The sequence below is a fragment of the Bicyclus anynana genome, chromosome 3 (assembly GCF_947172395.1).
Source record: "Bicyclus anynana chromosome 3, ilBicAnyn1.1, whole genome shotgun sequence".
NCBI classification, from domain to species: Eukaryota; Metazoa; Arthropoda; class Insecta; order Lepidoptera; family Nymphalidae; genus Bicyclus; species Bicyclus anynana.
The window spans coordinates 4608096-4635621 of NC_069085.1; the positions used below are offsets into that span (position 1 = coordinate 4608096).

The 27526-nt window shown below is 38.2% G+C and overlaps 2 protein-coding genes across 6 annotated transcripts in view; one reads left to right on the plus strand and one right to left on the minus strand.

The window, feature by feature from the left end:
• The window catches only part of LOC112055555 (probable phosphorylase b kinase regulatory subunit beta), a 24616-nt gene extending 3046 nt beyond the window's left edge, over positions 1–21570 (plus strand). The window contains exons 1-23 of one of the 5 annotated variants that reach the window (XM_052891041.1): positions 102–266; positions 437–554; positions 1119–1254; positions 1972–2254; positions 3014–3143; positions 3897–4048; positions 4422–4594; positions 5579–5742; positions 6118–6207; positions 7077–7103; positions 8233–8387; positions 8939–8953; positions 9987–10106; positions 13077–13187; positions 13752–13879; positions 14256–14431; positions 15477–15739; positions 16209–16367; positions 17305–17430; positions 18245–18468; positions 18994–19108; positions 19780–20013; positions 20091–21570. In XM_052891041.1, the coding sequence (XP_052747001.1) occupies positions 452–554; positions 1119–1254; positions 1972–2254; positions 3014–3143; positions 3897–4048; positions 4422–4594; positions 5579–5742; positions 6118–6207; positions 7077–7103; positions 8233–8387; positions 8939–8953; positions 9987–10106; positions 13077–13187; positions 13752–13879; positions 14256–14431; positions 15477–15739; positions 16209–16367; positions 17305–17430; positions 18245–18468; positions 18994–19108; positions 19780–20013; positions 20091–20249 (3243 nt within the window). In that variant the 5' untranslated portion in view covers positions 102–266; positions 437–451 and the 3' untranslated portion in view covers positions 20250–21570. Of the gene's footprint in view, positions 1–101; positions 267–436; positions 555–1118; positions 1255–1971; positions 2255–3013; positions 3144–3896; positions 4049–4421; positions 4595–5578; positions 5743–6117; positions 6208–7076; positions 7104–8232; positions 8388–8938; positions 8954–9986; positions 10107–13076; positions 13188–13751; positions 13880–14255; positions 14432–15476; positions 15740–16208; positions 16368–17304; positions 17431–18244; positions 18469–18993; positions 19109–19779; positions 20014–20090 lie in introns of those variants that run through there. The other 4 variants (XM_052891037.1, XM_052891039.1, XM_052891038.1 and 1 more) reach the window with 4 other exon arrangements.
• A 145-nt stretch (positions 21571–21715) lies between these two features.
• Positions 21716–26538, minus strand: LOC112055552 (dnaJ homolog shv). Its single transcript, XM_024095724.2, has 5 exons — positions 25958–26538; positions 25460–25636; positions 24523–24690; positions 23682–23892; positions 21716–22081 (listed from the first exon to the last, which is right to left on the minus strand). Exons 1-5 carry the CDS (start codon positions 26405–26407, stop codon positions 22026–22028), a joined length of 1062 nt encoding a protein of 353 aa, XP_023951492.1. The 5' UTR covers positions 26408–26538; the 3' UTR covers positions 21716–22025.
• Positions 26539–27526: the final 988 nt, after the last annotated feature.

The following is a 27526-nucleotide window of genomic DNA, read 5'->3' on the forward strand; positions in this document are numbered from 1 at the left end:
TTTTTAGCCGTCTGTGGTTAGAAGCTAGAACACAAACTTATATCCAATTATAGAAAAAAAAAAATTGTCAGAGGGTGTCAGAGGGTTGACACTTGACAGTTGACAGTAATATTGACCTCTGTTGACCTTCGTCCTTCACCCATAATAAAAATAGTTCAAGTTTATAAATTAAAAAATTATTACATTTTTATTATTTTTAGTTATTCTTAATTAACATAATGATATATGTAACACAATAACTTAACACTACACATAAAATAATACTGGTAGTAATAATTAGTGATAATAACAAGCCAAACAAAGTAGTTCCAAACTAACTATAAAATTATAATTAATTCAGTACAAAAACATTCATTTTAGTGTAGAATACAAAAACAATACGTTATTCATAAACAGCGTATGAGTGATAGTGATTGAATGGTGATATAAATTTCAGGCTTTTCCTGATAATATGATTCGCCAAGGTAGTATTGATGACATCAATGCACAGCAGTTCCTGAAAATCTCTAATTATGAAGATACAGTGAGGCAGCTAGACATATACTATGCTATAGGTAAGATGTGTGTTTAAAGTTACTTTGCTCTTCCTGTGGTAGATTTAAAGAAAATCACTCATGGTAATGCGAGCAACAAATTGCTTAAATAATTAGTTACAACATGCATCTTCATCTTTTGCTAATGCAGATCCCGGTACTTTTGATGTGTTTTATGCAATAATTTTATACTATTAGACATGTGTCTACAAAATCACTGAAAAAAGTGATCCAAACTATTTATAAACTATTTAAATGATCCAATTTAGCTACTCCACGGAAATTAGCTACACATGCATAGTTTTGTGTTGACTTACATCATATATTTATGTATATACATGCTCAGGAGTATTTCCTATAACTCTAGGTTTAGTTCTATTCTTTAAGGAAAATTAATTAAAAAAAATATAAGCAACATGTTCTAAAATGAATATTTTTAGAATAAAAGACATTTCTTTTGTAAATAGATCTTAAATTGTGTCCCTTATCTTAAAGTTATGGAGAATGTTGGCAATGTTTAAAAATGTGGCTAATACACAGAGATATACAGAAAATAATTATTAAAAACCATGTATTTAATTCCAGTTAAGAGACAACTACTAAGATTTCAAAGTCCAATAACTGGGCTGTTTCCAGTGTTGTCATCTGATCTACATATTGGCAGTGTGAGGGATAGCATATATTGTGCTGCAGCAGTATGGGGCTTATACCAAGCTTACAGGTAAATCTTATATTAATTAAAAAAATGAGGGAATGTTAATTACTTGTTGATGATAAGTGATGATGCAATCTAAGATGGAAGCTTGCTAATGAAAATCCACACCACTTCCGGTTTCTACACATCATACTGAATCACTTGGTGGTAAGTCTTTGCAGGTAGGGTGGTAACCAACCATGGCCAAAGCCTCAATCCAGCCGGGGATCAAACCCAGGACCTTTGTGTTGTAAATTCACAGTACATACCACAGCGTCAAAGAGGTCATCCAGAGGTTGTCAAGCTAAGCTAAGAAATGTCTTATGTTTAAAACTAAGGTTTGTAGACTTAAGCTATTGATGATTGACCTTACAATTGAGACTGTTTGTGTGATTATCTAGTACACTACATAAATTAGAAATGAATTTAGAAATAATGATTGTAAATAAAATGTATGTAAGCCCTGAATCTGTACTAAGAGTCACCATCATCTAATATAATAATCCCATATTATGTATGGGACTTATCACATTTTTAGTTTTGTATTTTTGACATTGTTGGCAAAAAGAAAAAAAACATACAATCTTCTCTTCTTGTTATACTTGGAAAAGAAAATAAAATTGTATGAATATATCTTACTATATTTATACTACTACTACTACTACTAGGTACTATTCCTTGAAAAATTATTAAAAAGCTTAATAGAATACATTTTTTTTAACTGTGATTATTTCCTTGTTACAGACGTATTGATGATGACAGAGGCAAGTCTCACGAACTGGGTCAGAGCACTGTGAAATGTATGAGAGGCATACTCGAGTGCTGGATAAAGCAAGCGTCTACTGTAGAGGCATTCAAAACTCGACAGAGTGCAGCCCATGCGCTGCATGTGAAGTTCCACCTCACCACCGGGGAGCCAGTGCTGAGTGATGAGCAGTACCATCACCTGCAGATTGATGTCATCTCACTGTATTTGTTGTTTCTTGTTCAGATGATCACATCTGGCCTGCAGATTGTTTATACACAGGTAGTAAACAATATATGAAATGCACTTTTAGTGTATCAGTAGTTAATTTTGTTGTAATCACTCTTGATCTACTTGCTGTAAACAGGATTGTCACTATAGGGTGTGCGCAAGATAAGCTGCGCGCGACTGGCGGCGCAATTTTGTTGCCAGCGATAGTGATCTCTTAGACTCGCCAAGATAGACGACAAGATGGCAGCACTTTTGATTAGTTCCGATTTTGGCCACGCGCAAACTTATCGTGCGCGCACTCTACCACTAGTAGATCAGAAGTATATTTAAATAGCCAGGCCAGTGGCATGCTCTTCGTAAATGTAAAAATGCCCTCCTTAGAGAGCTCTTTACATACCTGTATTGTAGGAGAAATTTAGCGTTTTGAACCCTTTGTGTGCACAGTGCCCACCCTAGTTAGATACCTTGTGGAAGCCTCTGGGCCAGGCCTACTCTCTTATAGGAGTGGCAATTTGGAGCATACACCTATTGGGTTGTTCAAAAGTGTAACTATCAGATATTAATACTAATGACAGAGGGCTTACCATGTTCTCAGAGGCACAAGGGTGTGATACCACCGAAACTTCAGGATGAAACGAGAGAAACATTAATGTTAAAAGGCTAGTAATCATGTTTGGGAATTTTTTTAGCAAAATGTCACATACATTTTTATTATAGTAGTAGTTTAAGTTATAGCCTTATCCAAACATATCCTGCTATGTATTTTTGTTTGATTGGAGGCCCTAATATATATACATATTATTTTTTTAGGATGAAGTTGCGTTTGTACAGAATTTAGTTTACTATGTAGAGAGGGCATACAGGACACCTGATTATGGAATGTGGGAGAGAGGCTCCAAGTATAATGATGGAAAACCTGAGATTCATGCTTCATCTATAGGTAATTTCATATAATATGCTCAAATAAAACTTTAGTAATTATATATTTTTTTAAAAGAATATAGGAGGCATGTTATAGGCACTTTTTTTTCTAACTTTGACATAATGGTTTTCATTATGTATGATTGTAGGTAGTTGAGTACAAGGCTAACTATACTACAGCCTTCTTCTTCTTCCTTAATTGTGCTGTCTTGGCATAACCAAAAGCCATTAAGCTTTTGGTTATGCCAAGAAAGCACAATTTACATTGTCAATGCGTAGTAGTAGTCGCGTAGCTTGGAGTAAAGACAATGGAGGTTGACAAGTTAAATTGATATAGTCCAGCCTTTCTTGACGAGTACTGTTTTCCAACAAACAAATTAAAAATGAGAGTATAAATCGCTAGTCATTTCACATTACAATTAATTTGTTCTGGAATTAATAAATTTGATTAATAAGCTTAGAACAATTAGATTTAGTTAATATATTTTGATTATTAATTAAAATTAAAATTAATAAGTTAATATATGACATGCGTTTTCTACTTTCATTTCTAATTTGTTTGTTGGCAAACAGTGCAAACGAGTATGGCTTTAGTATAATGGAAGTGGGCTTACTTCGAAGATGTACAAGTTTATAATACTTGTACTTGTTGTTGCAAAAACTTCTAGTTTAGTATAATATCTAAGCACTGTTTCCTAAGATAATGACAGACAACTTTGTTCGTGAATTTGGGTGTGGTACTAGTCCTTATGTAATTAGTCTGAGTTTGTAGGTATGGCGAAGGCGGCGCTGGAGGCCATAAATGGGTGCAACCTGTTTGGTGACAAGGGCGCCTCCTGGAGTGTAGTGTATGTGGACATAGACGCGCACAACCGAAATAGAAGCATCTTCGAGACTATGCTGCCTCGGGAGTCCAGTTCTAAGGTATATGCTTTATTTTATAATAATAATAATTTCTTTAATTCAGGTTATACACCTATTTAAAATATACATACAGTTAAACACTATATTTATTATACATATGAATGAATAGTCTACCACGTTGGCCACGTTATAACTGTGACCAGTGTGGTGGACTATTCATTCTGAGAGGAGACTGGTGCTTAACAATAAGCCGAATGGGTTGTTAATGATGAAGCTTTTATACAAACACAAAAAAGCAGCAGCAGCTGTGTTGAGTGCAGAAGAAAACTTATAGCCGGTTGGTTCTCTTTACCTATTTTACTTTTTTTTCTATCTAATAACTGGAAATCTCCATGCTAATTCAATGAATAAACTAATAGATATACCGTCTCAGGGAGTGGACGCCGCTCTCTTGCCAACGATATCGTTCCCGGCCTTCGCCACCCACGAAGAGCTTCTGGTGCAGCTGACTAAGAACAACATCCTCAACAGACTGCAGGGAAAATATGGCTTCAAACGATTCAGCCGGGACGGATACAAGTGTGTCTTAGAAGATCCAAATAGGAGGTAATTATTACTATATTTTTATGTATACTCCAAAATCCCGCGCCCACGTGGAACTCTTTTAAAATTGCTTCTAAATTTCCCACCAGTATTCAGTTATTAGTTACTCATATGGACTCAGACTAATTTTATAGGGACTAGTAACGCATCTAAATTCACGAACAAAATTGTCGATGAGTAAAGCAAGCTTAGATTAGGTTTACTTAATATATCTTATACTAAACTAAAGTTTAGAAACCCGAAAATGTTTTCCAGAGCTCTTTCAACATCGAACACGATTACACTTATGAAACATCGATTCTACAGAGACAGTTTTTATAATCGCATTAGATTTTTATTTATTAGATTAGATAATTAGATGAAGATATAGCATAATAGTGGTACTTTAAAACACGGAATAAAAAGTCATAAAAACACATAAGTATGGCAAAAAATATTTAATATTTTTTCGTCCGAAATTCTTCAGTGCCTGAAGACAAAAGTCTTTGTGTTGTCAGTGATGACCTATGGTTCCGAGACTATGGGCCTCATAAGAAGGCTTAGAGTCACACAGCGGGCGACGGAACTATGTTAAAGAACTACTAGTTAAGAAGGAACTATGTTAAGAGTATCTCTGCGTGATCGAATAAGAAATGAGGAGATCGGCAGAAGAACCGACATAGCTCAACGAGTTGCGAAGCTGAAGTGGCAATGGGCGGGACACATAGTTCGAAGAGCCGATGGACGTTGAGGTCCCAAAATGCTGGAATAGCAACCCCGCACTAGAAAGCGCAGTGTTGTTCGAACCCCCGAGGTGGACAGACGACATCAAGCGAGTCGCAGGGATTCGCTGGATGCAGGTGGCTCAGTATCGTGATGTTTAGAAGTCCCTGCAAAAAGCCTAGACGTCCATCGGCTCACATTATGATGATGATGATGGCAAAAAACCCGAGATACAATGCAAGGTCACCTGGATACCGAATAGATACCGTAAACTGTGCGTTGCAGGTATTACAACGAAGGCGAGTTGAAGGAGTTCGACGGCGTGGAGTCGGAGTGGCCGCTGTTCTACGTGATGATGATCATCGACGGCGTGTTCCGCACGCTGCCCGACCAGGTCGAGGAGTACCAGAAGCTGCTCAAGTCCAGGATCTACATGGACGAGTACGGCGGTAAATATTACTCAATCACAACTGTCTAACGCAAAATGAACTCCCATATGCTCACATACAAAGCAGGTGAACAAACCCAATACAATCGAATTCGTCATTGCCATTAGAAGCTAAATCTTTGACAATAGCGTAATGGATCTAAGTTCAAAGTTCCTTTTATTAAAGACAGAGCTTGCTGTGTTTTGTGCTAGTTTGGTGTCTTTAGGAGATATAATCAACCGAACTTATTTTTTATAGATTCAAAAATATTATGTAAAACTATTAAACTGCAAACGAGTTCATTTCATGTTCTAAAAGCTCAGGCATTTACGGCACGGTTTAGTCTGCAATAGTGTTATTATAATGACTAATATTGATGATACTATAATATTCCAGACCCGGTAATCCCCTGGTACTACTACGTCCCGCGCGAAGGCATCGACTCTGAGCGCAGCGAGCCCTACTCCGTGCGCAGAGTTCCGGCTAGTGAGTGTGACTTCATAACTAAAACTAGACAAACTAGATGAGAGTAGAGACTAGAGTATGATCGTATAAAGATATTATGTTCATACTGACATAGCTCAGCGAGTCGCGAAACTGAAGTGGCAATGGGCAGGCCACATAGTTCGAGGAGCCGATGGACGTTGGGGTCGTTCAAAGAAAAAGATCTCTCTTAACCGTAATCGTAAAGTTGCCTCGTCTAAAAGATGAGCAGCGCAAACTGAGGTTCAAGTTGCGGTGAAAAGTCGTCCAGTTAGCGCTGTCTTTTATGACTGTCAAAACCTTATATAAATTGTGCCACTTACTGTAAGCAAGTACGTGAATACGAGAAGTGTGATCAGTCATAATCACATTCAATGAAGCAGTAAAGTGGCTCTCGGTGCTTTTTCCTTAAGTGCCTCTCTATTTATGAAGGTCGGCGGTCAGCATTCTAAATTTCTCCTTGTCGATGGCTAGGCGGAAAAGTTTCTCAATGGCTGAGTGCTACTCTACTGTTTTATTTAGGGTTCATCAAAGTCTGACGTAAAACAAGCTGAAGGCTTTAAACAACCTCCTCTTTGGTCTAGTGGTCTTGGGCTTAAATCCTTAGTCCGCGATATATAAATTAAGCTTTTTTTTTACTGAAAAATCTCGAGTCTATCTGACAGCAATTGTTAAATAGTTAAACCCGGCCAGCATTAAAGTTGCGTGGTGGTATAAGGAGCATGGATTAGCTCTGTCGGAGGCCATTTAAATAAGCTGATAATAATATGATTCTTCTTTACTCTGAAATTAATAACGATACGTAAGATTAAAGTATAAATTAAAATTTCAATAAGCTATACCAAAAAGTAAAGAACACAATATGCTTGCAGACCATCAAGGAGAAGGCGACAACAAAGGTAAACTGTAGAGGTATTGAGAATGCCATACTCTTGTGCTAACTTTCTGTGCCTTTCCTAGCATATTAACCTCATGTCAACGCAAATTAGATTTTATGTAGTAACCTGTTTATATGAAATAAACAATGGTTTACAGTTTTACTCGACTTCTTATAATATTGTTGTTTTCGTTATCATATTTTCACTGTTTTCTTTTCGTATTATTTCGCTATATAAATTGCTTATCTTATATAGAATTATGTTTTTAGAGCTATCAAAGCTAAGGTGGTGGTTACTCAGTATACAATGAATAACAAATAGCTTAGCTTATCGTATAGCTGTGTAACTTTGTGACGCCATTTAGATGTGACAAAAGTATGGTCTCGCTTGAAGAACAACCGAAAATCTTCAGAAGACTGTAATTCGACAAAACTTAATTATAAAATGTTAAAAATATCGTATGCTCTTTTAAGTTTAGGGTACGATCGACACTTTGCAATCGATTCTTTTTTACTTCTGTAGATACAACAAGCAAATATTTGTCCATAGTTAAAGTACCTTTTTATATTTTTATATTAATTGTGAGCAAACAAGCAAGCGCAAGTCATACGAAAACGTCTGGGATAGAGAAACTCATATATATAGATGTTTTCATATTAAGAATAAACTAAAAACTATACTAGCTGTGACAATGCACGAAGGACACGGCGAAGAACCGCGGCTTTAATGGTCCAACAACCCCGGGAGCGATCTGACATAACTTATTTTGCACTAAGATGAAACCAGGTTTTCAGTAGGGTTCCATGTGATTTAAATACCTGCGTGTTTGTGGAGACTTGCTTTGTGACACTAGGCATTCAGATGAGAACAGGTAACTAAAAAAAGTGTTACTTTTCTACAACTGGGCCTGTAGCCTTGTGGTACGTCGATTGTCTTTCTGCAAACGTTAACACTTCGAAAATTCTAAAATGGGAATAACATTCACTATCGACAGGTTACGTGATCAAGTTGTCGATCGGATCTGTCATTCCCATACGTTTTGTTAGTTTTCAAAGCGTTAGCGTTTGGAGAAAGAGTATCAACGCGCCACATGGCTAAGGCTCCTGGTTATTATTGCACACTCGTGACAATGAGCCATGGTGTGTGTCAGACACGGGCGGGCTGTTCCTGTGGGCGCAGTCGCTGTTCGTTCTGGCGCAGCTGCTGACGGGCGGCCTGCTGCACGTCAACGAGCTGGACCCCATCCGCCGCTACCTGCCCTCCTACAACCGGCCACGCCGTGCCGGACGGTACTCAGCTTTCCAGGTAAGGTTTACTTCAACACGTACATGGATGATCCAGTAGCATTGTAATTCTACTAGTTTTGACGGCATAGTACCGTCAAGCGCTCTAGCGTTCCGGTATCATGTCGTGAAGATACACGTACCTGTATATGTATAGATTTTAATCCTACGCCTCACAAGTAAGCCCGTTTCGATCTTAGATTGTATCATCGCTTACCATCAGATGAGATTGCAGTCAAGGGCAAGTAAAGAATAAAAAAAATAGTAATACCGAACGAGGCTTCGTTTACAAGCACTTTTTTAAGTACACGTCAGGTTACTTTATAATAATATACTAATAAGTAAAGTGGAAAACTTAAAATTACACTTACGAGGGTTCCCAAGCGCCTTGATCAGAAGAGGCTCTTCTGAACAACAAACTCAGCGAGGGTTTCATTTTGTTCATAAATAATCATTCTTCACTGTGTTTAGAACATTAATTCGGTTACACTACTTTCAGAGTCTTGCATTTTAACTTAGTACATTTATTTAAGACATCTTGTAAAAATTCAAAATTATTCTGTTTTCATACAGGCCAAACCGACATTTGTAAGTATTGCATTAATAAAGGGAACAGCATGCTTTATTAATGAGGAGCACGTAATATACGTACATATTTATTTGGTTGTAATTGCATCATCGTTATAGTTATGGCAATGTTGGAAATCTAAAAAGCTTTTAATATTTCACGCGACCATGTTATGAGAGCATATCTACTAAAAATATTTTGAAACGTCTCTGTTTACGTTGTTGGCACGAAAATATATTATAGCTTTGAAATCTTTTGCTTTGCTTGATCATTCAGAAGATCATTGAATAGTTTTTGGCCATCCAGATTAAAATTGCAAAACAAATTATTATGTTATGTATTATAATTATTGTTATTAATTAACAATATTCCATGGCAGATGCCTGTTATCTGGTCAAAATGTAAGACGATTACATTGGACGAGAGATAGTGTGTGTATTATTTTTCATGAACGATAATAATTTATCACTCCTGGAAAATTTACACCTACCTACATAAAGAGACGCCCAAAAATGCCCTTTGCACGGACGATAACAGAAAAACACAAACAACAATCTCAACGCAACACAACAAATCTCGGCACAACATCAAAGAGGATCTTGTTTTTTGAAATTCCAACTTAGGTCACAAACCTCATCGGTCCCAATGTCCCTTCTAAGCCGAAATCCTCTTGCAATAGATGTCCTTTCAAAAAAGTTCCGTGTCCCCTCCATTTTTGATTCTTCCCTCACTCGTTTGACTCTGGCACATTTACTGTAACATGCCCTTAAACCAGATTTGATGCTGCTACAATCTCATTAATCTGTCAACTGCTAGAAGCGCTCGGGTCGCTAATAGATGTTTTCTGTAGAATTCCATCAGCCACTCCTTCTAAATGAGACTTTCACAAGTTACACGTTAAGAAACGTTAAGAAACTTGCTGCGAATTAAAAAAAAGATAATATTAATTTAAAAAGCTTGTGTAGCGCACGAGGCTTTCGAACTTTGTCTGCTATAAGAGCATTTTGTTATAAACGTTTATTAAGATATTGTAGCATGCAATGTAATGCGCAGGGTATAGCGACAGATCTGGTGGTGCAAGTAGTTCTGATCGCCGAGTCGATGCGTCTGCAAGCCATGATGGGGACCTACGGGATCCAGACACAGACTCCCCACGAAGTGGAACCTGTTCAGGTCAGTTGCTACTTAAGCCCCATAAAATAATGATATTGGAATTTGATTTGTACAGTCAAAGGAGGGAAACGAAATCTAGGATCAGTAGCGTTATTCTGTAACGATGTTTTAAAACTAGATAACAATTGTCTCTCTATCTATAGCAACGAGTTAGAACGAGATAGAGAAAAATTCGAGGTTCACACTGGCAAGTTGCAAAAACAAAGTTAAATTTACAAACTGTTCCTGTCATTATTTTTTAACGAAATTAATTAGGTTTTAGTCTCTCGTCGTCATCAACCCATATTCGGCTCACTGCTAAGCTCGAGTCTCCTCTCAGAATGAGAGGGGTTAGGCCAATAGTCCACCACGCTGGCCCAATGCGGATTGGCAGACATCACACACACAGAGAATTAAGATAATTCTCTGGTATGCAGGTTTCCTCACGATGTTTTCCTTCACCGATTGAGACACGTGATATTTAATTTCTTAAAATGCACAGAACTGAAAAGTTGGAGGTGCATGCCCCGGATCGGATTCGAACACACACCCTCCGGAATCGGAGGCAGAGTTTATATCCACTGGGCTATCACGTACGTTTTAGTCTCTAGATGAGAAGATTTACATAGTAACGTAACATTGATGTTTTTGGGTATAACTCTCAACTTTCAGTCCACTCTGAACACGAGGCGAATAGCTGCGCAGTGTGCAAAAACACAAATCCCAGCGAGGTTAAAGATAAAGATAAAGATAAATATACTTTATTTGCACACCACAAAGACAAAAACAAGTGAAATAAAAAACAAATTAAGAAGAGATCAGCATACAAAAGGCGGCCTTATCGCTAAGTAGCGATTTCTTCCAGGCAACCTTCGGTTTAGGAAAACTTAAGGACATCAGCAGGTGGCGTAAAACAAAAATAACCATAGTATTAGTAATACACATACATACAAATAATTTACATCCTAATACATAAACAATATTACACAAATACCTACAATAATGAATAAAATACATATCAAAATATACTAATAAATACCTTATATTGAAAAGAAATAATATATACAGATCGTCTTTACTGCACCAGATAATGAGTCTTTACGGCATTTTTAAAAATGACCAGTGTCTTTGATTGCCGTATGTTTAAAGGGAGAGCATTCCATAACTTAACGGCTTGCACAACGAAAGAATGTTTATAAAATTTCGTCTTATGCACGGGTAAACATAGAGTTAGTAATCGACACTGTCTCAGTTCAGACTGCACTCCCTGAAACGTAAATTTCTCCTTCAGATACACAGGAGATTTTGGATTAAACAACACACAGTACAAAAGTGAAAGTACATGCAGATCCCGGCGACGACGAATAGGGAGCCACTTGAGCTTCTGACGGAATTCAGAAATATGGTCATATTTGCGTAGGCTAAATATGAACCGAATAGCAAGATTTTGAAGTCGCTCAAGTTTATTGAGTTGGTCCTCAGTTATATTTAGATAGCTCGCGTCCGCATAATCTAAAACCGAAAGAAGAAGAGAATGTGCTAACATAACTTTAGTAGGAATTGGTAAAAATGATCTTAAACGTCTCAGTGAGCCAAAAGTAGCAAACATCTTTTTACTCAACTCTTTGACATGCACGCACCACGACAACTGGTTATCAAGATGAACCCCAAGATCTTTAACTGTGTCACAAAAAGGAATAGTGGTACCATTATACAAAACTGGCCGGAGATCTACCCAATCAACTCTTGAGATGAGGGCAGGACTACCAATAATAATGGCCTTAGATTTTAGGGGATTAACCTTAAGCCCATACTGTCTGCTCCAGATATCAATTGCGCTAAGGTCACAGTTTATAGCAGAGACAGTTGAGTTTAGGTTCTCAAGAGATGAAGAGCGGTATATTTGGATATCATCTGCATACATATGGTAAAGAGAAGTTATATTTTGAGTGATCGAATTAATGAAGATAGAGAAAAGTAATGGAGATAACACGCCACCCTGAGGTACCCCTGCCGTAACATCGCACCAAGATGAAAAGAAGTCATCAACCCGAATGCGCTGCTTACGGCCTTTGAGGTAGCTCTGAAACCAGTCTATAACCGATGGAGATATGTTAATAGAGCGTAATAGACTCAACAAAATGTCATAGTCTACAGAATTAAAAGCATTACTGAAATCAAGCAGAACTAGTACAGTGAGTTGTCTATTATCCATCGCCCAACGAATATCGTCAGTAACTTTAGTCAAAGCGGTAACCGTACCATGACCAGGACGAAAACCAGATTGTAATGGACTTAAAAGTAAATTTCGGTTTAAGAATACGGATAACTGCTGGAAGACAAGTTTTTCAAGGACTTTAGAAAGGAACGGCAAAATAGAAATTGGACGGAAGTCAGAAAACGTTGTGGAACTAATTTTTTTAGGAAGAGGAATAATTTGTGCATTCTTCCAAGCCTGTGGAAATTCACTGGAATAAATGGAATAGTTGAGGATATGTGTAAGAACTGGGGAAATAATATCAATGATAGGAATAATCATATTACGGCTTACGCTATCAGAACCAACAGCATTCGAAGCGATAGACAAAACACTCTTCTTAACATCACATTCGGTAAAAGATTCGAAAGTAAACGGAAGAAAATCTGGTGTTGGTATAGAAGAAAGAGTGGTAAGAATGGACTCCTTTTCGGTACTGTCAATTGTATCGGAAGTAGAAAAATGTTTATTGAGAAGTTCTAAATCAATATTTATAGAGGTTATAAAATACGTAGTTCGGCGTGTTGCAACTTCAGAGTCGACTAGAAGTTTGGACACATATATGTATACTGAGTGCGCCAAACGCCAAAAGACTTGTCGCAAAAACCAAATTGAAAAAAAATAAGGGACAACAGCTTGATATGCAGACCTCTGCTTTTATCAAGTTATACGAAGCACGCACTGACGTAGTCGAAGCTACAAGTAGCAGTGTTTAATAATTAATTATTCTATAGATATGCAGTTCCACGCAACTGGTGCACGTGTACCGCGAGCTGGGAGTGTGCGGCAAGCTGAAGCTGACTGGGAGACCCATTAGACCTGTCGGCTCTCTTGGTACAAGTAAGGTACAATATGCAGTTGACCTATAGCATGGCAAGTTCGTTGATGACATTCCCATGATATGCGGGCGATGGGGGCGAAGGACTACGCGGGTGTTATTGTGCGCGTGGGGCATAGCTACCCCCCTCCCGGCCAGCGCGGTTCATCGGGAGTGTTACGAACGATTTTGCCAAGCTAATATAGATAACAGCATGACTATCTTGAGAAAAAAATCTCTCCTCTTTTTGAAGTCGGTTAAAAACTTCGTGGCTATAACTTTTTTGACGAGACGAGTTAAGGAATGTAAACAAATTGACATCAAGATTGCTATCAACATACAGATAATCTCTCTCGCTTTCGCATGTACGAGTAATTATGTAACGTTCAGTTTGTTAATGTGTTTTATGTTACATATTATAATAAATATAAGGAATCTCTATTTTCTTTATTCACGACATAACTTAGAACGATTTAACCGATTTCATTCATAATTTACTAAATACTTTGTAGAAGGTTCCAACTGAAAATTAGAAATATTGCGCAGATATAATGTTTGTTTAAATTTAAATGTCTCGTATTTTTCATTTCAGATATACAGGGTGTGTGGTATGACGGTGCTGTGTTACCCGTTGATATTCGAGGTCTCAGAGTTTTATCTGTATCGAGATATGGCTTTGCTCATTGATGATATTAAGACTGAGCTGCAATTCGTTGGCAAGTAAGTACTCTTTCAAGATATAGTTTGCCTAATTTTTACATCAACACAGATATCAATAAAATCTTTTTAACAAAAAAATTAAACCGACTTCAAAGATGCATTACTCTTAAAAGCGAATTTCTGCAACTAAATGCTGTTACTGAAAGTCAACTGCCCCAACTTCTAGATTTTTCTGGTAACGCCTATACGCGTGTTGTTTGTTCCACGAAATTCGACAAATAACAATAACAAAAGATCGTAACCAACTCAAATTGTAAACAACTAGATATGGGCGAGCGATTATGAACCTTATGTCTCTAGTAAAAGGGTTCTCCGTAGCAATACATTGATTGATTGATTGATTGAAGTGTTGTTACAAATTGTGCGTGTCGGTCAGATACTGGCGCCTGTCGGGGCGGCCGACGGTGTGCCTGCTGGTGCGCGAGGAGCACATGCGCGACCCGCACTTCAAGCAGATGCTCGACCTGTTCGCCATGCTCAAGAAGGGCCACTGCGACGGCGTCAAGGTGCGCCTCGGCCGCCTGCAGAACTTGATCTCCAGCAGCTGCATAGGTGAGCTCTTAGCTGTAGTGTGTATGCTCAAGAAGGGCCACTGCGACGGCGTCAAGGTGCGCCTCGGCCGCCTGCAGAACTTGATCTCCAGCAGCTGTATAGGTGAGCTCTTAGCTGTAGTGTGTATGCTCAAGAAGGGCCACTGCGACGGCGTCAAGGTGCGCCTCGGCCGCCTGCAGAACTTGATCTCCAGCAGCTGCATAGGTGAGCTCTTAGCTGTAGTGTGTATGCTCAAGAAGGGCCACTGCGATGGCGTCAAGGTGCGCCTCGGCCGCTTGCAGAACTTGATCTCCAGCAGCTGCATAGGTGAGCTCTTAGCTGTAGTGTGTATGCTCAAGAAGGGCCACTGCGACGGCGTCAAGGTGCGCCTCGGCCGCCTGCAGAACTTGATCTCCAGCAGCTGTATAGGTGAGCTCTTAGTTGTAAGCTGTTTACAGACATAGGATAGTGATCGCCTCCGGATAGAGAAAAGGTAGTTTTACAATTTGGCCTGGCCTTGTAGGCCATTCAAAGAGATTGATACGCTTCAATGGTGTGGTCGGGCCACCAGAGGCACAATTGATAGTTGGTATTGGCATCGTGTGGCACATTATTACACTAAACGTTTAACTATTATTTGTATCTTCCATCAGCTACATTACGAACATGCACGTGTCGGAGACGGGTTGGCATTTGAGCAAAACACAATTACTGAATAAAAGCCTATCAGGTCTAAAAAATCCCAAGAATGTTACCAATTAATCCTTGAATTGAAGAGAAAAATCTAGAGCGAAGTTCCGGGCATGTGAGCTATGGATGTAGAGTTAAAAAAGTCTTTTAAAAATTAGTTAACACTTCCCTTCTCTACTCAAGTCCTTCTCTCCTATCCTAAAATAATCCATAAAAAATTATCCAACAAAAGGTGTGGACGGATCGAACGCCACAACAACAATAAGCTAGTCGCCTATATAGCTAGAATTCGACCTCCCACTACTCCCCACCTAACTCACGGAACAATTAGTACTATCTCGGCTCGTGACGACACATGCCTCATATTTGCTTTCAGAGCATCTCGACTTCATGAGTCAAGGTGACTTCCCATCGGAGATGTTCACGCAGTTCAAGCAGCTGCAGCACGACTACATCGGCTACCAGTCACTGACGGACGTCCCTCGCACGCTCACGTACAAGGAAGAGGCGTTGGACTATGAGGAGTACAAGCACAGGTCCACGCCCGACGTGGTGGCGGCTCTTCGCACCACCAGCAACATATTCGCGCAGTGCCAGCTGTGGGGGATACTGATGCAGCGGGAGGGACCTATGTATGAGGTAACAATAACCTACAAGTCGAAAGGATTACAAGAAGTGTAGGGTTTTGTTTAGATCTGGTGTTGAAGTAATATAAAAGTTAAAGGGGGAAAGGCGAAAGTGTAATCGGGGGAGGCTTTTAAGATGCCTGTTGCCATCTACAGGCATAGTGAAACAGCTTGTTACTACTACCAGTAAATGGTGTTCTTATAATACTTTGAAACAATCCCTTTTTGTACACTTCAAAAGCCAGTTGCGATGCAGTTATGCCTGATGCTCATAGATGGCGCTTATGTTAATCATGTGTGAAAGAAGTTTTACTTCAGTCGTGTGGTCTAAAGAACACTCATTGTTTTATGCAGATTCATCTCATAATTTGACAATCATTATGATTGGTTGAGTGAATAGGTAGAGCGAAATAAAAAGACTGATACAGAACGTTTAGTCAACATTTAGCCTGGTTTGTTTTCACCCCGACGCAATTGGTCAGGTGAACGGCACGCACGCGCTGGACGCGCTGAAGGGGCTGTACGGCAGCGCGGGCGTGCTGCGGCACTGGCGCGCCGTGCGCTACTGCTCGTCGCTGCTCAGCCACACCGTGGACTCCATCAGCCCCTTCATCACCACCGTGCTCGTCAGCGGCAAGCAGGTACCTACAGGGTCTGCAGACATACAATTGCAAGTTGGCCGACTAAAGTGCGTATTTTTACAATTTAGTTGGACAACTTTTCGGAAATCAGGATTCTGATGTGATTTGTGTCCAATTTGTTGGATCGGGTTCTTATATATCACTATACCTATATTGGTTTACTCTGAGATTGTCGGCCAACTTGCTGTCGTATGTCTGCGGGAGCTTTTAATGTAACACTGGAGAACACTCGTTCAATCCAGGCATTAAACTTATGACCAGCACCAGATTGAAGATTTTGTGAATTTAGCGACCCCTGGGCATTATTGTGAGTAGCATTTTTGTCATCCGGAGCATAAGCTAAGAACCAACACCTTAATTTGCACAGTTTGTTACTTATAAGGTAACACTATCTCATCTGTGTAACTTTAAATATAGGAAATACATAGCCTCAACAGCTCAGTGATAAAGGGGCTGGACTGATCACCGAGAGGTGGTGGTTCGATCTCGCCCTCTGGACTATTGTCCTCCATTCACTACCACTATCCACTCCTAACAAAGTCTTTTCCGACTACTTGGAGGAACGGGAATATTAGTCATATTAAGAAAAATATATGGCATGGTACGGCAAATATTCTTTTGAAAAGAAATACTTAACCTGTATAAGAGTCCAGTTTATATATACTTCAACGAATAGGAGCTACGTTTTAAATTATATTATGAAAATGGCTGTTTAAATTCATAGAATAGAAAATTATCAAGGGTGTTTTAAGATCATTGTCTGAATAGACATTACGCAAAAGAATGATACATAGCAGAACTATAGTTTTAAAATTTTACTTTTCACCCTACTCATTTTGGTTAGCCATGAGCCAGTTTTGCAAATAGGCTACATCGTATTTCAATTGCATACAGTACTTCATTCACTTCATGATAGTATTCAAACAAACTGTTGTAGCTGACAGTCGGCGTGATCGGGCGTAAGGAGACGGTGTTCGACAAGCCCATGACGCCCGGCGAGATCCAGTCGGTGATGTACTCCACCATACAGCCGTACGACATCATCGGCGCTGTGCTGCAACAGGTACTACCCTTCATACTTTGTGACATCTGAATGTGACTGTACAGTAATACAAGTAAATAAAAGCTTAGTGCATATGACCTCGCGTCTCAGGCCAATGTTTTTAAACTTTTTTTACCTTCTATAGAAAAAACCTGCCTGCCCTTTTTACCTCGTCCCCCTCAAAAAACGACAGCCAATTTTGTTGGTAAATTTAAGTGTGATACAAGTTTAATAGAAGGTAATTGGTCTGAGCCTCGCATACGTTTGAAAACGGTCCGGAGCTTTAAAGAAATTAAATGTCACGTGTCTCAAACGGTGAAGGAAAAATATCACGAGGAAACCTGCATACCTGAGAATTTTCTTAATTCTCTATGTATGTCAAGTCTGCCAATCCACATTAGGCCAGCGTGGCGGACTATTAGCCTAACCCCTATTCTTCTGAGAGGATACTCGTCCTCGTCGTCCATACAACAATGCGTTCTCAAAAAATATGGGTTGTCAATGAATTTTGACAACCCATATTTTTTTACTACGGGCATATTATCTTCTTACTGTTGTTATGCCTTACTCCCTGTATCACACAGACTCAGTCATGCAGCTTGTGAAATCATAAAATATAACGTACCTCCAAGCGATTAATCGGACCGGTACGATGTCGTGTAGAAACCGAAAGGGGTGTGGATTTCATCCTACTCCTAAAAAGTTAGCCCGCTTCCATCTTAGATTACTCACATCATCGCATCACTTACCATCACGTGAGATTGAGGGCAAGGGCTAACTTGTAAAGAATACAAAAATTTAAAAAAACGTCATATCGAACAATTTTACTTCATAGGAAATAGTCCTCTACTGCGGTCGTCTAATCGGCACGAATCCTGACATGTTCCGCGGTATCCTCAAAATCCGTGTGGGCTGGGTGCTGGAGGCCATCCGTATCTATTTGGAGCTGTTCCCCCAAGAGAAGCGAGCTGATGCCACGCTGGAGAGCCTCTCCCCCTACAAGCTGCGCACTCTTCTGCAGAGAGTGCTTACAGTGTCCGATTGGGCTGAAGAAAAGGGGTAAGTCTTTGATGATGAGATTGCACTTCAGGATGCTGATGCACTTCAGGGTTGATGAATTGGCAATCACGCACGAGAACCGAAGACATAGGGTTACTCTTATTTTACCTTTTAAGAGTACAAATGAGCTACTAGTTACAGGCGACCTAGACGGTCCCTCACAAACCCTACAAAAGATCTATGTGCTTAATCGTTTAATAGTAGTCATCGTAATGAATCAAGTTCTGTGTTAACGATATTTTGTAGTCTTAACTAGTCAGTTTTTTTTCCATAACCGCCTAACAGCAAACAAATAGCTAACAGAGTATATTTCCAAAGACCCTTCACACGTTCTACTTTGCCTTTGCCCTCATCAACTTGAGGCAAATGCTCTTGCACATTTCAATAATTTCCATTAATTAACAGAAAGATTAAGCTACTCGTAAAAGGTATTTGAAGAGTGAGTTGTATATCTCCAAGACCTCATCTTTCAATAAAGAGATTAATTTTTAACGTTTTAATTTCCGAGATCTTATTTTTTATCAGATTAACGCCTTTAGAGCGGCGCCGGTTGGAGGGCTGCCTATGCCGTGTGCCGAAACATTTTTATATGCAAGTTTGGGACATTCTTTTGCGAACTCCCAAAGGAATCATCGTTGAGGTTTGTTTTATTTGATGTTGTAACTATTTTTGAAACGTTTTTGTACTTGGGCATCATAAGGAAGCTCAGAGACTTAAAGTCATATAGCAGGCGATGGACAGCGGAAAGTAGATTTCTAAAGGAACCAAACATATTGACTTAGTATAATGAAAAGTGCAGCTCTCTATAGGCAATAGCAATAGCGAGTAATATTTGTTCCCACACATAGTTCCATCATTGGCGTTGTTGTCCTAATGGTGATCCTACATCGTAAAGCGCGATCGATCCCTACTAGGACTGGTTATCAGACAGAGTCGCTGGATGCAGACTTAGGGCTGTGCTGGAAAGTTTTTACGTTCTGTCTTGTATCAGCTGATGAGAATGACAAGAAAGTTTTGATAGCCCTGTGGATATAAAACTCTGCCTTTGATTGGGAGAGCGTAGGTTCGAATGTGGTCCGGGGCATGCTTCTCCAACGTTTTAAGAAATTAAATATCACGTGCCTCAAACAGTGAGGGAAAAACATCGGCAGGAAATCTTTATACCTGAGAATTTTCTTAACTCTCTAAGTGTGTGAAGTCTGCCAATCCGCATTGGGTCAGCGCGGTGGACTATTTGCGTAACCCCGCGAGCAGACTCGGGCTCAACAGTGAGGAAGATCGGTTGATGATGATGACGATGTCGACGTACAGGGCCACGCCATCCCCGCGCAGCCGACGCTGGTGAACATGTCGCGCTCGGAGCTGTCGTTCGCGCTGCTGGTGGAGGAGGCGCTGGTGCGCGTGCCGTCCGCCGAGCGGCGCCAGCTGTGCGTGGAGCTGCTGTGTGTGCTGGCCACCATCCTACGCCGCAACCCCGAGCTGTACCTGCAGCAGCCGCTGCACCTCGACCGCCTGCTGGACGACGCCGACCTCACCTACGCTAAGGTAATGAACCGTCGCCACCTCGGGGCTGTCGGTCGCGCTGCTGCTGGACGCTGTAGTTCACTGATCTGTCGGTACAGGACAGCGGCGTGGCGGAGGCGGGCGCGCTGGCGGCGGCGGCGCCGGGCGTGTCGCTGGGCTACCTGGCGCGCGCGGTCGTCAACAGCGTGCTGCAGACCGCCGCCGCGCCGCACTCCGAGCACGCGCCGCACTCGCACGACGCCTGTCTAGTCGCTTAAGACCTTGTCCAGAAGGGGCGAATTCGTCGCGAATCGTATCGCATGAATTCAAACGCGCATTGTCGAAGTACTAGACATCAATACATCGCGTCCACAAGCATCGCGCGAATTCGAAATACGCGCGTAAATCGCGTGCACTACGCCAGACTAGTAGTATCTCGACTCCGATCCCTAGTATCGATCCCTAGAATCTCGACTCGCGCGCAATAATAAAGGGATATTGAATAATTATAGTCAGATAATGTGACCGCTATTGCCAAAAACGTGTATTGCCACAATTAAACTGGCAAAATTAAAAATTATTTATAAAAATGAATCCATTAGATAAATCGCTTGGTCACGCTATCACGCGTGAACGGCTGGACCGAATTCACTATTTTTTTTAATGTGTTTATTATTGTCAGGAGAAGGTGACAGGAAAAATTCAAGAGGTAGGGGTAGTTTAAAGTTTACATCGAGTTTTACGCGGCCGAAGTCGCGGGCGTCCACTAGTAAAAAATATATATTTATTTGGATTCCGACAGTTGACGAGTTAAGAGTTCATAAATGAAACTTGTACATGCAACACAGTGGGCTGCACTGCGTTATCTACCGAATTAGGCAAGCATGAGGCGGGAACAAAATACGAATTAGGAAAAAAGCTTGTTTGTTGTTTGGAAAACATACCAAATAATGAAAATACCGAGCAAAAAGCCTGTCGGTCACCCAGATAAAATTATTGTAATTAATTTTTTCACTAATTAAAGATTTATACTGACTGTTATACCCAATCGATTGTAGGATACCTATATCTAGATTTTAGGATGCGCAAAATCTATACTAATATAAAGCTGAAGAGTTTATTTGTTTGTTTGGTTGAACGCACTAATCTCAGGAACTACCGGTCGGATTTGAAAAATTCTTACAGTGTTAGATAGCCCATTTATCGAGGAAGGCTATATATTATCCCCGTATTCCTACGGAAACGGGAATGACGCGGGTGAAACCGCGCGGTGTCAGTTGGTGTTTTATATAATTTTTAAAACTTAGCATAGATGTTATAAATAAGAAGTAACCAAACTCATTTTTAGAGCAACTTATTTTTATATGACCTTAACAAGAATCTTAAACTTAAAGTTCTAACTCTAATCATAATGCAAAAAAAATATGTGTAATCATAAATTTATATACTACAACATACAAAGGGTTATAATATTTTACAAATATGAATACTAATTCAAAAGACATAGGTTTTAGGTATTAGTATGTATAATTGCCATTTTTTTTCTACTCTACATCTCTGTTGATATGTGCTGTTGCTTATGTTTTGTACACTAAATTATAAAAGTAATATTATATATACATAGAGAAAACTTTTAAAGCCATAAATAAAGACTTTTTTGAAAATTGTTATTTTATGTAACTACATAATCGTATGTAAAATTAGTTTAGTTAGGATTTTACAAAATGTAAAAAAGAAAAAACCGTTATTTTACTTGTAAATTGTAATTGAAAGGCTGTTTCTTTATTATAAGATCACAGAATTATTTGAAATTATATTATTGTTTGAATATAAAAAATGTTTTATTTCAATATAACATACAATAACAAAACAATCATTATAACATACATGGTGTGCATTTACGTGTTGCGTTGATTCACCTCAAACAAATCAATTACAATTCATCAAACAATTGTCAAATTACAAATTTAATCACACACACAGTTCACACAGCACTGTAACACATTCATTTCACTACTTAAATAAATAAACTGGCAGTCTGGACTGTCTCTGTATTATAGTCCATTGTATATTTTGTTATTTGGTGACTGTTGTAATATTTTCTTCAGTTCTGGAACAAATGACAATTATTAGTGTCATTAAAAAACAGTATTAAACAATTAATTCCTAACTGCAAACTGCACAAAAGATGTTAAAAATTGTCAGTAACTATGGACCTAATTTTTGTAGTGCAAACTTATTTTGCATCTGGGTTGTATGTTGTTGGTACAGTTTGGGATTGCCCAGTATGTCTAGTACTGATTGTTACACAGTGGATGTACTGCCAAGCGATTTAGCGTTATAGTATGATGTCGTGTAGAAACCAAAAGGGGTGTAGATTTTCATCCTCCTAACAAGTTAGCACGCTTCCATCTTTTAAATTGCATCGTCACTTACCGTCAAGTGAGATTGTAGTCAAGGGCTAACTAGTAAAGAATAATAATAAAAAAGTGGAATCATCAAAGGGAATAGACAAACACATTATTCTATTTTTTTACTTTTCTCGTGATTTTAAACACTTTATCAATTAAAGCAATGGTTTCAAAACATTTGAATTTAAGGATTACTTAACCGATTCATGTTTTTAAAATTACAGATTGTTCATTATAAGAGTTTGATTCTCCATTATGTATTCTGCATATTATTCACCTCAATCTTAAATGCTTTACAATGTTTAGATGATATTTTTACATAGGCTTTTACTTAAAACAATTTGTGATTCAACTGTCAATGACTCACTGAGATTGAGTTTCAAAACATTGTTTTGAAAATAAACAAGCCACATGTGGAATGTTGTCGGAAATCAATGAACATGTGCGACATGTCACTGTAAGCAAAGTGATTATATCAGACTTTGTTACAACAGATTTTATATGAAACCAAACTTCATCATGTAATCATGTCATAATAGGCAGTTGGTCCTAATTGGTCAGCCCTTGGCTTTGGGCGGAGCCGTTATAAACTGAGATTCTACTGTTTTGTCAACCTGTATTGTAGCACTACAGTAGATCTAAATCTCCTCCAATAGAAAGGGAAGCCTGGCCCTGGCTAAGAGTTCAGTATTGGAATAATATTTATAGTGCATATTCCCTTATGTATGGCGGGATGCGGATGATGAACATCCCGCCATACATAAGTAACAAGAATGTCCAAAGTGATCTTAATGTTAAGACAGTCAGACAGGAAATACAGTGCTACAGTATTAAATATCAGGAGCGACTAGCACTGCATGTCAATGACTTGGCAAACAATCTAGAAGGAGACGGCAGCCTGCTTTTTTGCAGACTGAAACGCAACAGTGTTCAAAATCTAGCCAAGAAAAATAGCTAGAATACAGCATAATAGGAGATTTGTTAAAGGACTTACTCCTTCTGATGACCCATAACCTCTAACCAACAGACGAACGGCCCAATGTCGAATGACAGATTGCCGAGTAACAGTATAAAAGGAGAAAAAAAAAAGTGCATATTCCCATGTTTTTTATTTGTGTGGATATCAAGAGGGGCAGAGGTTATGCACACTAAAACCTCTCAATATTCCATCTCAAATGATAGTAAAAGACGTACCCATACCACAGCATGGCAGCCAACTCAAGGGCCCTAAGCTAAGCAATAGCTTATCATAGGGTAAAATCTACAGTTTTAAAATTAAAATGTGTAAATAGTTTGTACCTTGTTTCTCGTCATCACTGAAGTCTTTCTTGGGGAATTCAATGTCAAAAGTGACATAGAGGTTTCCATGCAGATTGTTGTTCTCAAAGTTGGGCATGCCCTCGCCCTTCTTGCGGACCCTGGCGCCCGCCCACGTCACCTTGTCGCGAGACACCGACACTTTGTGTCCATCCAGGTGCACCAAGTCGAGGGTGAACCCAGTCAATGCATCCTGAAAAATTATAATTATGTTGGTTATTGGATATTTTTGGTGTTTTTTCTTTGCAATCTGTTATCAAAACAAAAAAACATTCAGCAAATGGTCTGTATGTTGTCATGACTTGAACAGCATCACATCCAGTGACATGAGCATACTTTTCTTTATTAAAGGTCAGCAGGAGCTTTTCTTTTTAGTCTTTTTAGAATTTGGACTCATTCTTCATTGTGTTGCAAGTATGTTTAGATGGTTATCTAGGCGGTTCTTGTAGCCTTTTATAGTGTGTTATTTCTTCTTTTACAGATCTTATTTATAGGTCATGGTGTAATTGCTGGTTAGTTACAAACCAGGGTGCATTTGCAATTATTCTCAGCATCTTGGACTGAAACCTGGTGAATTGTGGTCTATTGGATAAAATGGTATTAATCTTAGTGGTAAATTTATAGGTATTGACTGTGGAGACACACATTTTTTAATGTAATGTGAAGCTTAATAATTCAGTACGGGTTTTAATGGTTGACATATTATAATTTTTAACCATGGCTGACATAATATGATAATAATATGATCTACCTTCCAGTTGTCCAGTTAATTTTTTTTTCTAAATTAATACATTTAGCTCACATATAAAGTATTACTACTAACCTGTAAAGATATTGTGACATTTGTGTACAAATCATCTCCTCTTCGTGTATACTGTGGATGTCTTTCTGTTTTGAACACAAACACCAAGTCGCCAGGTTCTCCATCCATGTGAGGTTCACCTTCACCTCTTAATCTAAATTTGTGGTTGTCTGGAGCACCAACCTCAACCTATAAATTATAAAAAGTTTTTAAAATTTAGCAAAACAAAATAAGATAAAATTTTTTGGTTTGTCTGCAAAAACTACTAAAAGCTTTGCAATATAATGTGATGTGGAAACCGAAAGGAGGTGGATTTTCAATTTCCTCCTAACAAGTTAGACTGCTTCCATCTTAGATTGCATCATCACTTACTATCAGGTGAGATTGTATTCAAGGGCTATTTCGTAAAGAATAAAAAATTAAAAAATAGGAACATGTTGAATTTAATTCTAATAAAAAAATAATAAATAACAATAAGATAATTTGAGAAAATAATGTTTACAGATCTCATTTCAGCAAATGTTAGCAGGCAAAAGGTTGTAAATTATTATTTATATGAAATGAATATAATTTATGAACTTACAGTCCATCCAAATTTCAATAGTTATTACAATAATATGCAAGATTTTAAGAATATTTTATGATGTCATAAATACAGGATTACCTTCAGCATTAAATTTTTATCAACAGTCAAAGACATAATAAAAAGATATTAAGTTATCATAATCATTTGATTTATACTTTAAAATCTAAAGATGAATAATTATAATAACATACTGTCTTGCAATATTGGAAAATGTTTTTATAAACATAAGATATTTGAATGTTTAATATAATGGCTTACGTGTTGAGGGAGGCAGATTTATGATTAAAATATATGTGGGTGGTGTCTATGCACTGGTTAGAGAATAATATTTTTTTTTTACCAATTTCTCTAACTCTCATTCATACAACATACCTCTATCTCTAGCAGCCTTTCTTCATTGACTAGTTTTACATTAGGACACTCGTCACACACAGTCTGCTGCATCATCTGGAAGCGTCCCGGGCCAAGGTTCCTCGTCACCATCTCTTGTCTGCAATTACACTTGCGAGTGCCGGGCGCTGGCTTGATGACTGGCTTGTTCCGTGTTATCTAACACAAACAAATAGAATATTAGCAATAATTTCAGTAACAATTTTAATAATGAAACTGTCATAATCTATTACTATTTTTTTTATTAGATTGCAAATATATCTATGCTATAATCTATGCTGTACACCTTATCTAGGTCAACCATAATTTTTATGAAAAGTCATGAAGAAAATTAACTTTGAAATGGCTTGTCTAAAAATAAGCAAATTAACATACAGAGACTAACCAAAAGAGATGATGAAACTATTGCTATTTGTTTTTTAACTGCAGAACAAAAGAAATTAGAAAATATATGAGATAAGACATAATAAAGGAACTCACTTCAATGAAGTTTCCATTGTATAATTCTTCTAAGGAGACGATGACGTCCATTACGATATCCGCCCCGCGCGGAGTCTCGTGGTGTTGAGGCTCGCCGCCGAATTGGAAGCCAAAGTCACCGAAGAAGCTAGCAAAAGGGTCGTTATTGTTCATCATGCCTCCCTTTTCCAAACATTCTTCGCCGCACCTGTCGTAAAGTTCCCTCTTCTCCTGGTCCGCCAATGCTTCGTACGCCGCTCCCAGGTCTTGAAACTTTTGAGATGCATCGGGATCACCTTGATTTTTATCTGGATGCAATTCTTTTGCTAATTTTCTGTAAGCTTTCTTGATTTCATTTGTGCTAGCTGATCGTGACACACCGAGGATTTTATAGTAATCCCGTCCAGCGAGTACTAATAGTATTGAAGAAAAAAAGTAAATTAAACACACATACGCTGAATCGATTAACATTTTGATTTTATTTTCCTAGGAACTATATATTAAACTATAACACAAGTAACATGCTTTCCGAGCGTATTAAATCCGCGATAAATTTCAATACATTTTCAATTTTGTCTTTTGACACATTACGTGTTTTGACAACTCTGAAAAGACAATTCGTCCTGTTTTCATTGGTTGCAGTTCTAATTTATTCCGTAAGGTCACATTTCTAATTTTAATTTTTAATAATGAAGACTTTATTTGTATTGAAGTAAGATACATATTTTGAATAACTGTTTTGTTTAAAAAAAGACCAATCAAAAGTAGCCTCGTACTCAGTGTGACCATCTTAAATTTGCAGATCCTGCCACATTTTTTTACAAAACCTGCCACCTACTCGAGTAAAAAATGCCAAAAAAACGGAAACTCAGTTTAGCACAATGTAAATTATTTTCAACCTTATTTAATATAGGTTATGAGTAAAACAAATTTAAAATAAATAAAAAAATAAAATCTTTTTATTTCAGGCCAGAGACACATAATATACAATATACATTGAGTAATGTACTACATATATACATTACTCAATGTATATTGATATGATGATATATACGGTTGAATTGAGAAACCTCCTCCTTTTTTAGAAGTCGGTTAAAAAGCAAACCAAGAGTCAGAATTAAAATTAAACACATTTGTGTAGGTACATAATATTATATTTTTATTAGAATTTTACTTATTTATTTCAAGAGCCATAATTTTTATAAACTTATGTTTTACTAGCTTACAATATCAATAAAGTAGGTAAGTAATAATAACACCGATTTTCAACAATGTTAAAAATAAACCTAAAGTAATAATTAACATACTATCGACTTCAAAAACACAAACATATGCAGAAAACTAATAAGTAAAAAAAATATTATAATGTTTTCTATCTACTGATCACTTTGAAGGCGGTACCAATTGTAAAATTAATGGGGAGACAATCAATCATCCCCTGTTTTTCAACCCTTAGGATTAGAATTGTTTTAAATTCAAAATATTCACTTTCTAATAAAAAACGTATTATCAAAATCGGACTACTCAATAAAAAGTTATGCTTGGTTTTACATTAAAATTAATGGGTAAACAAGTTCAAAAAAGTTCGAA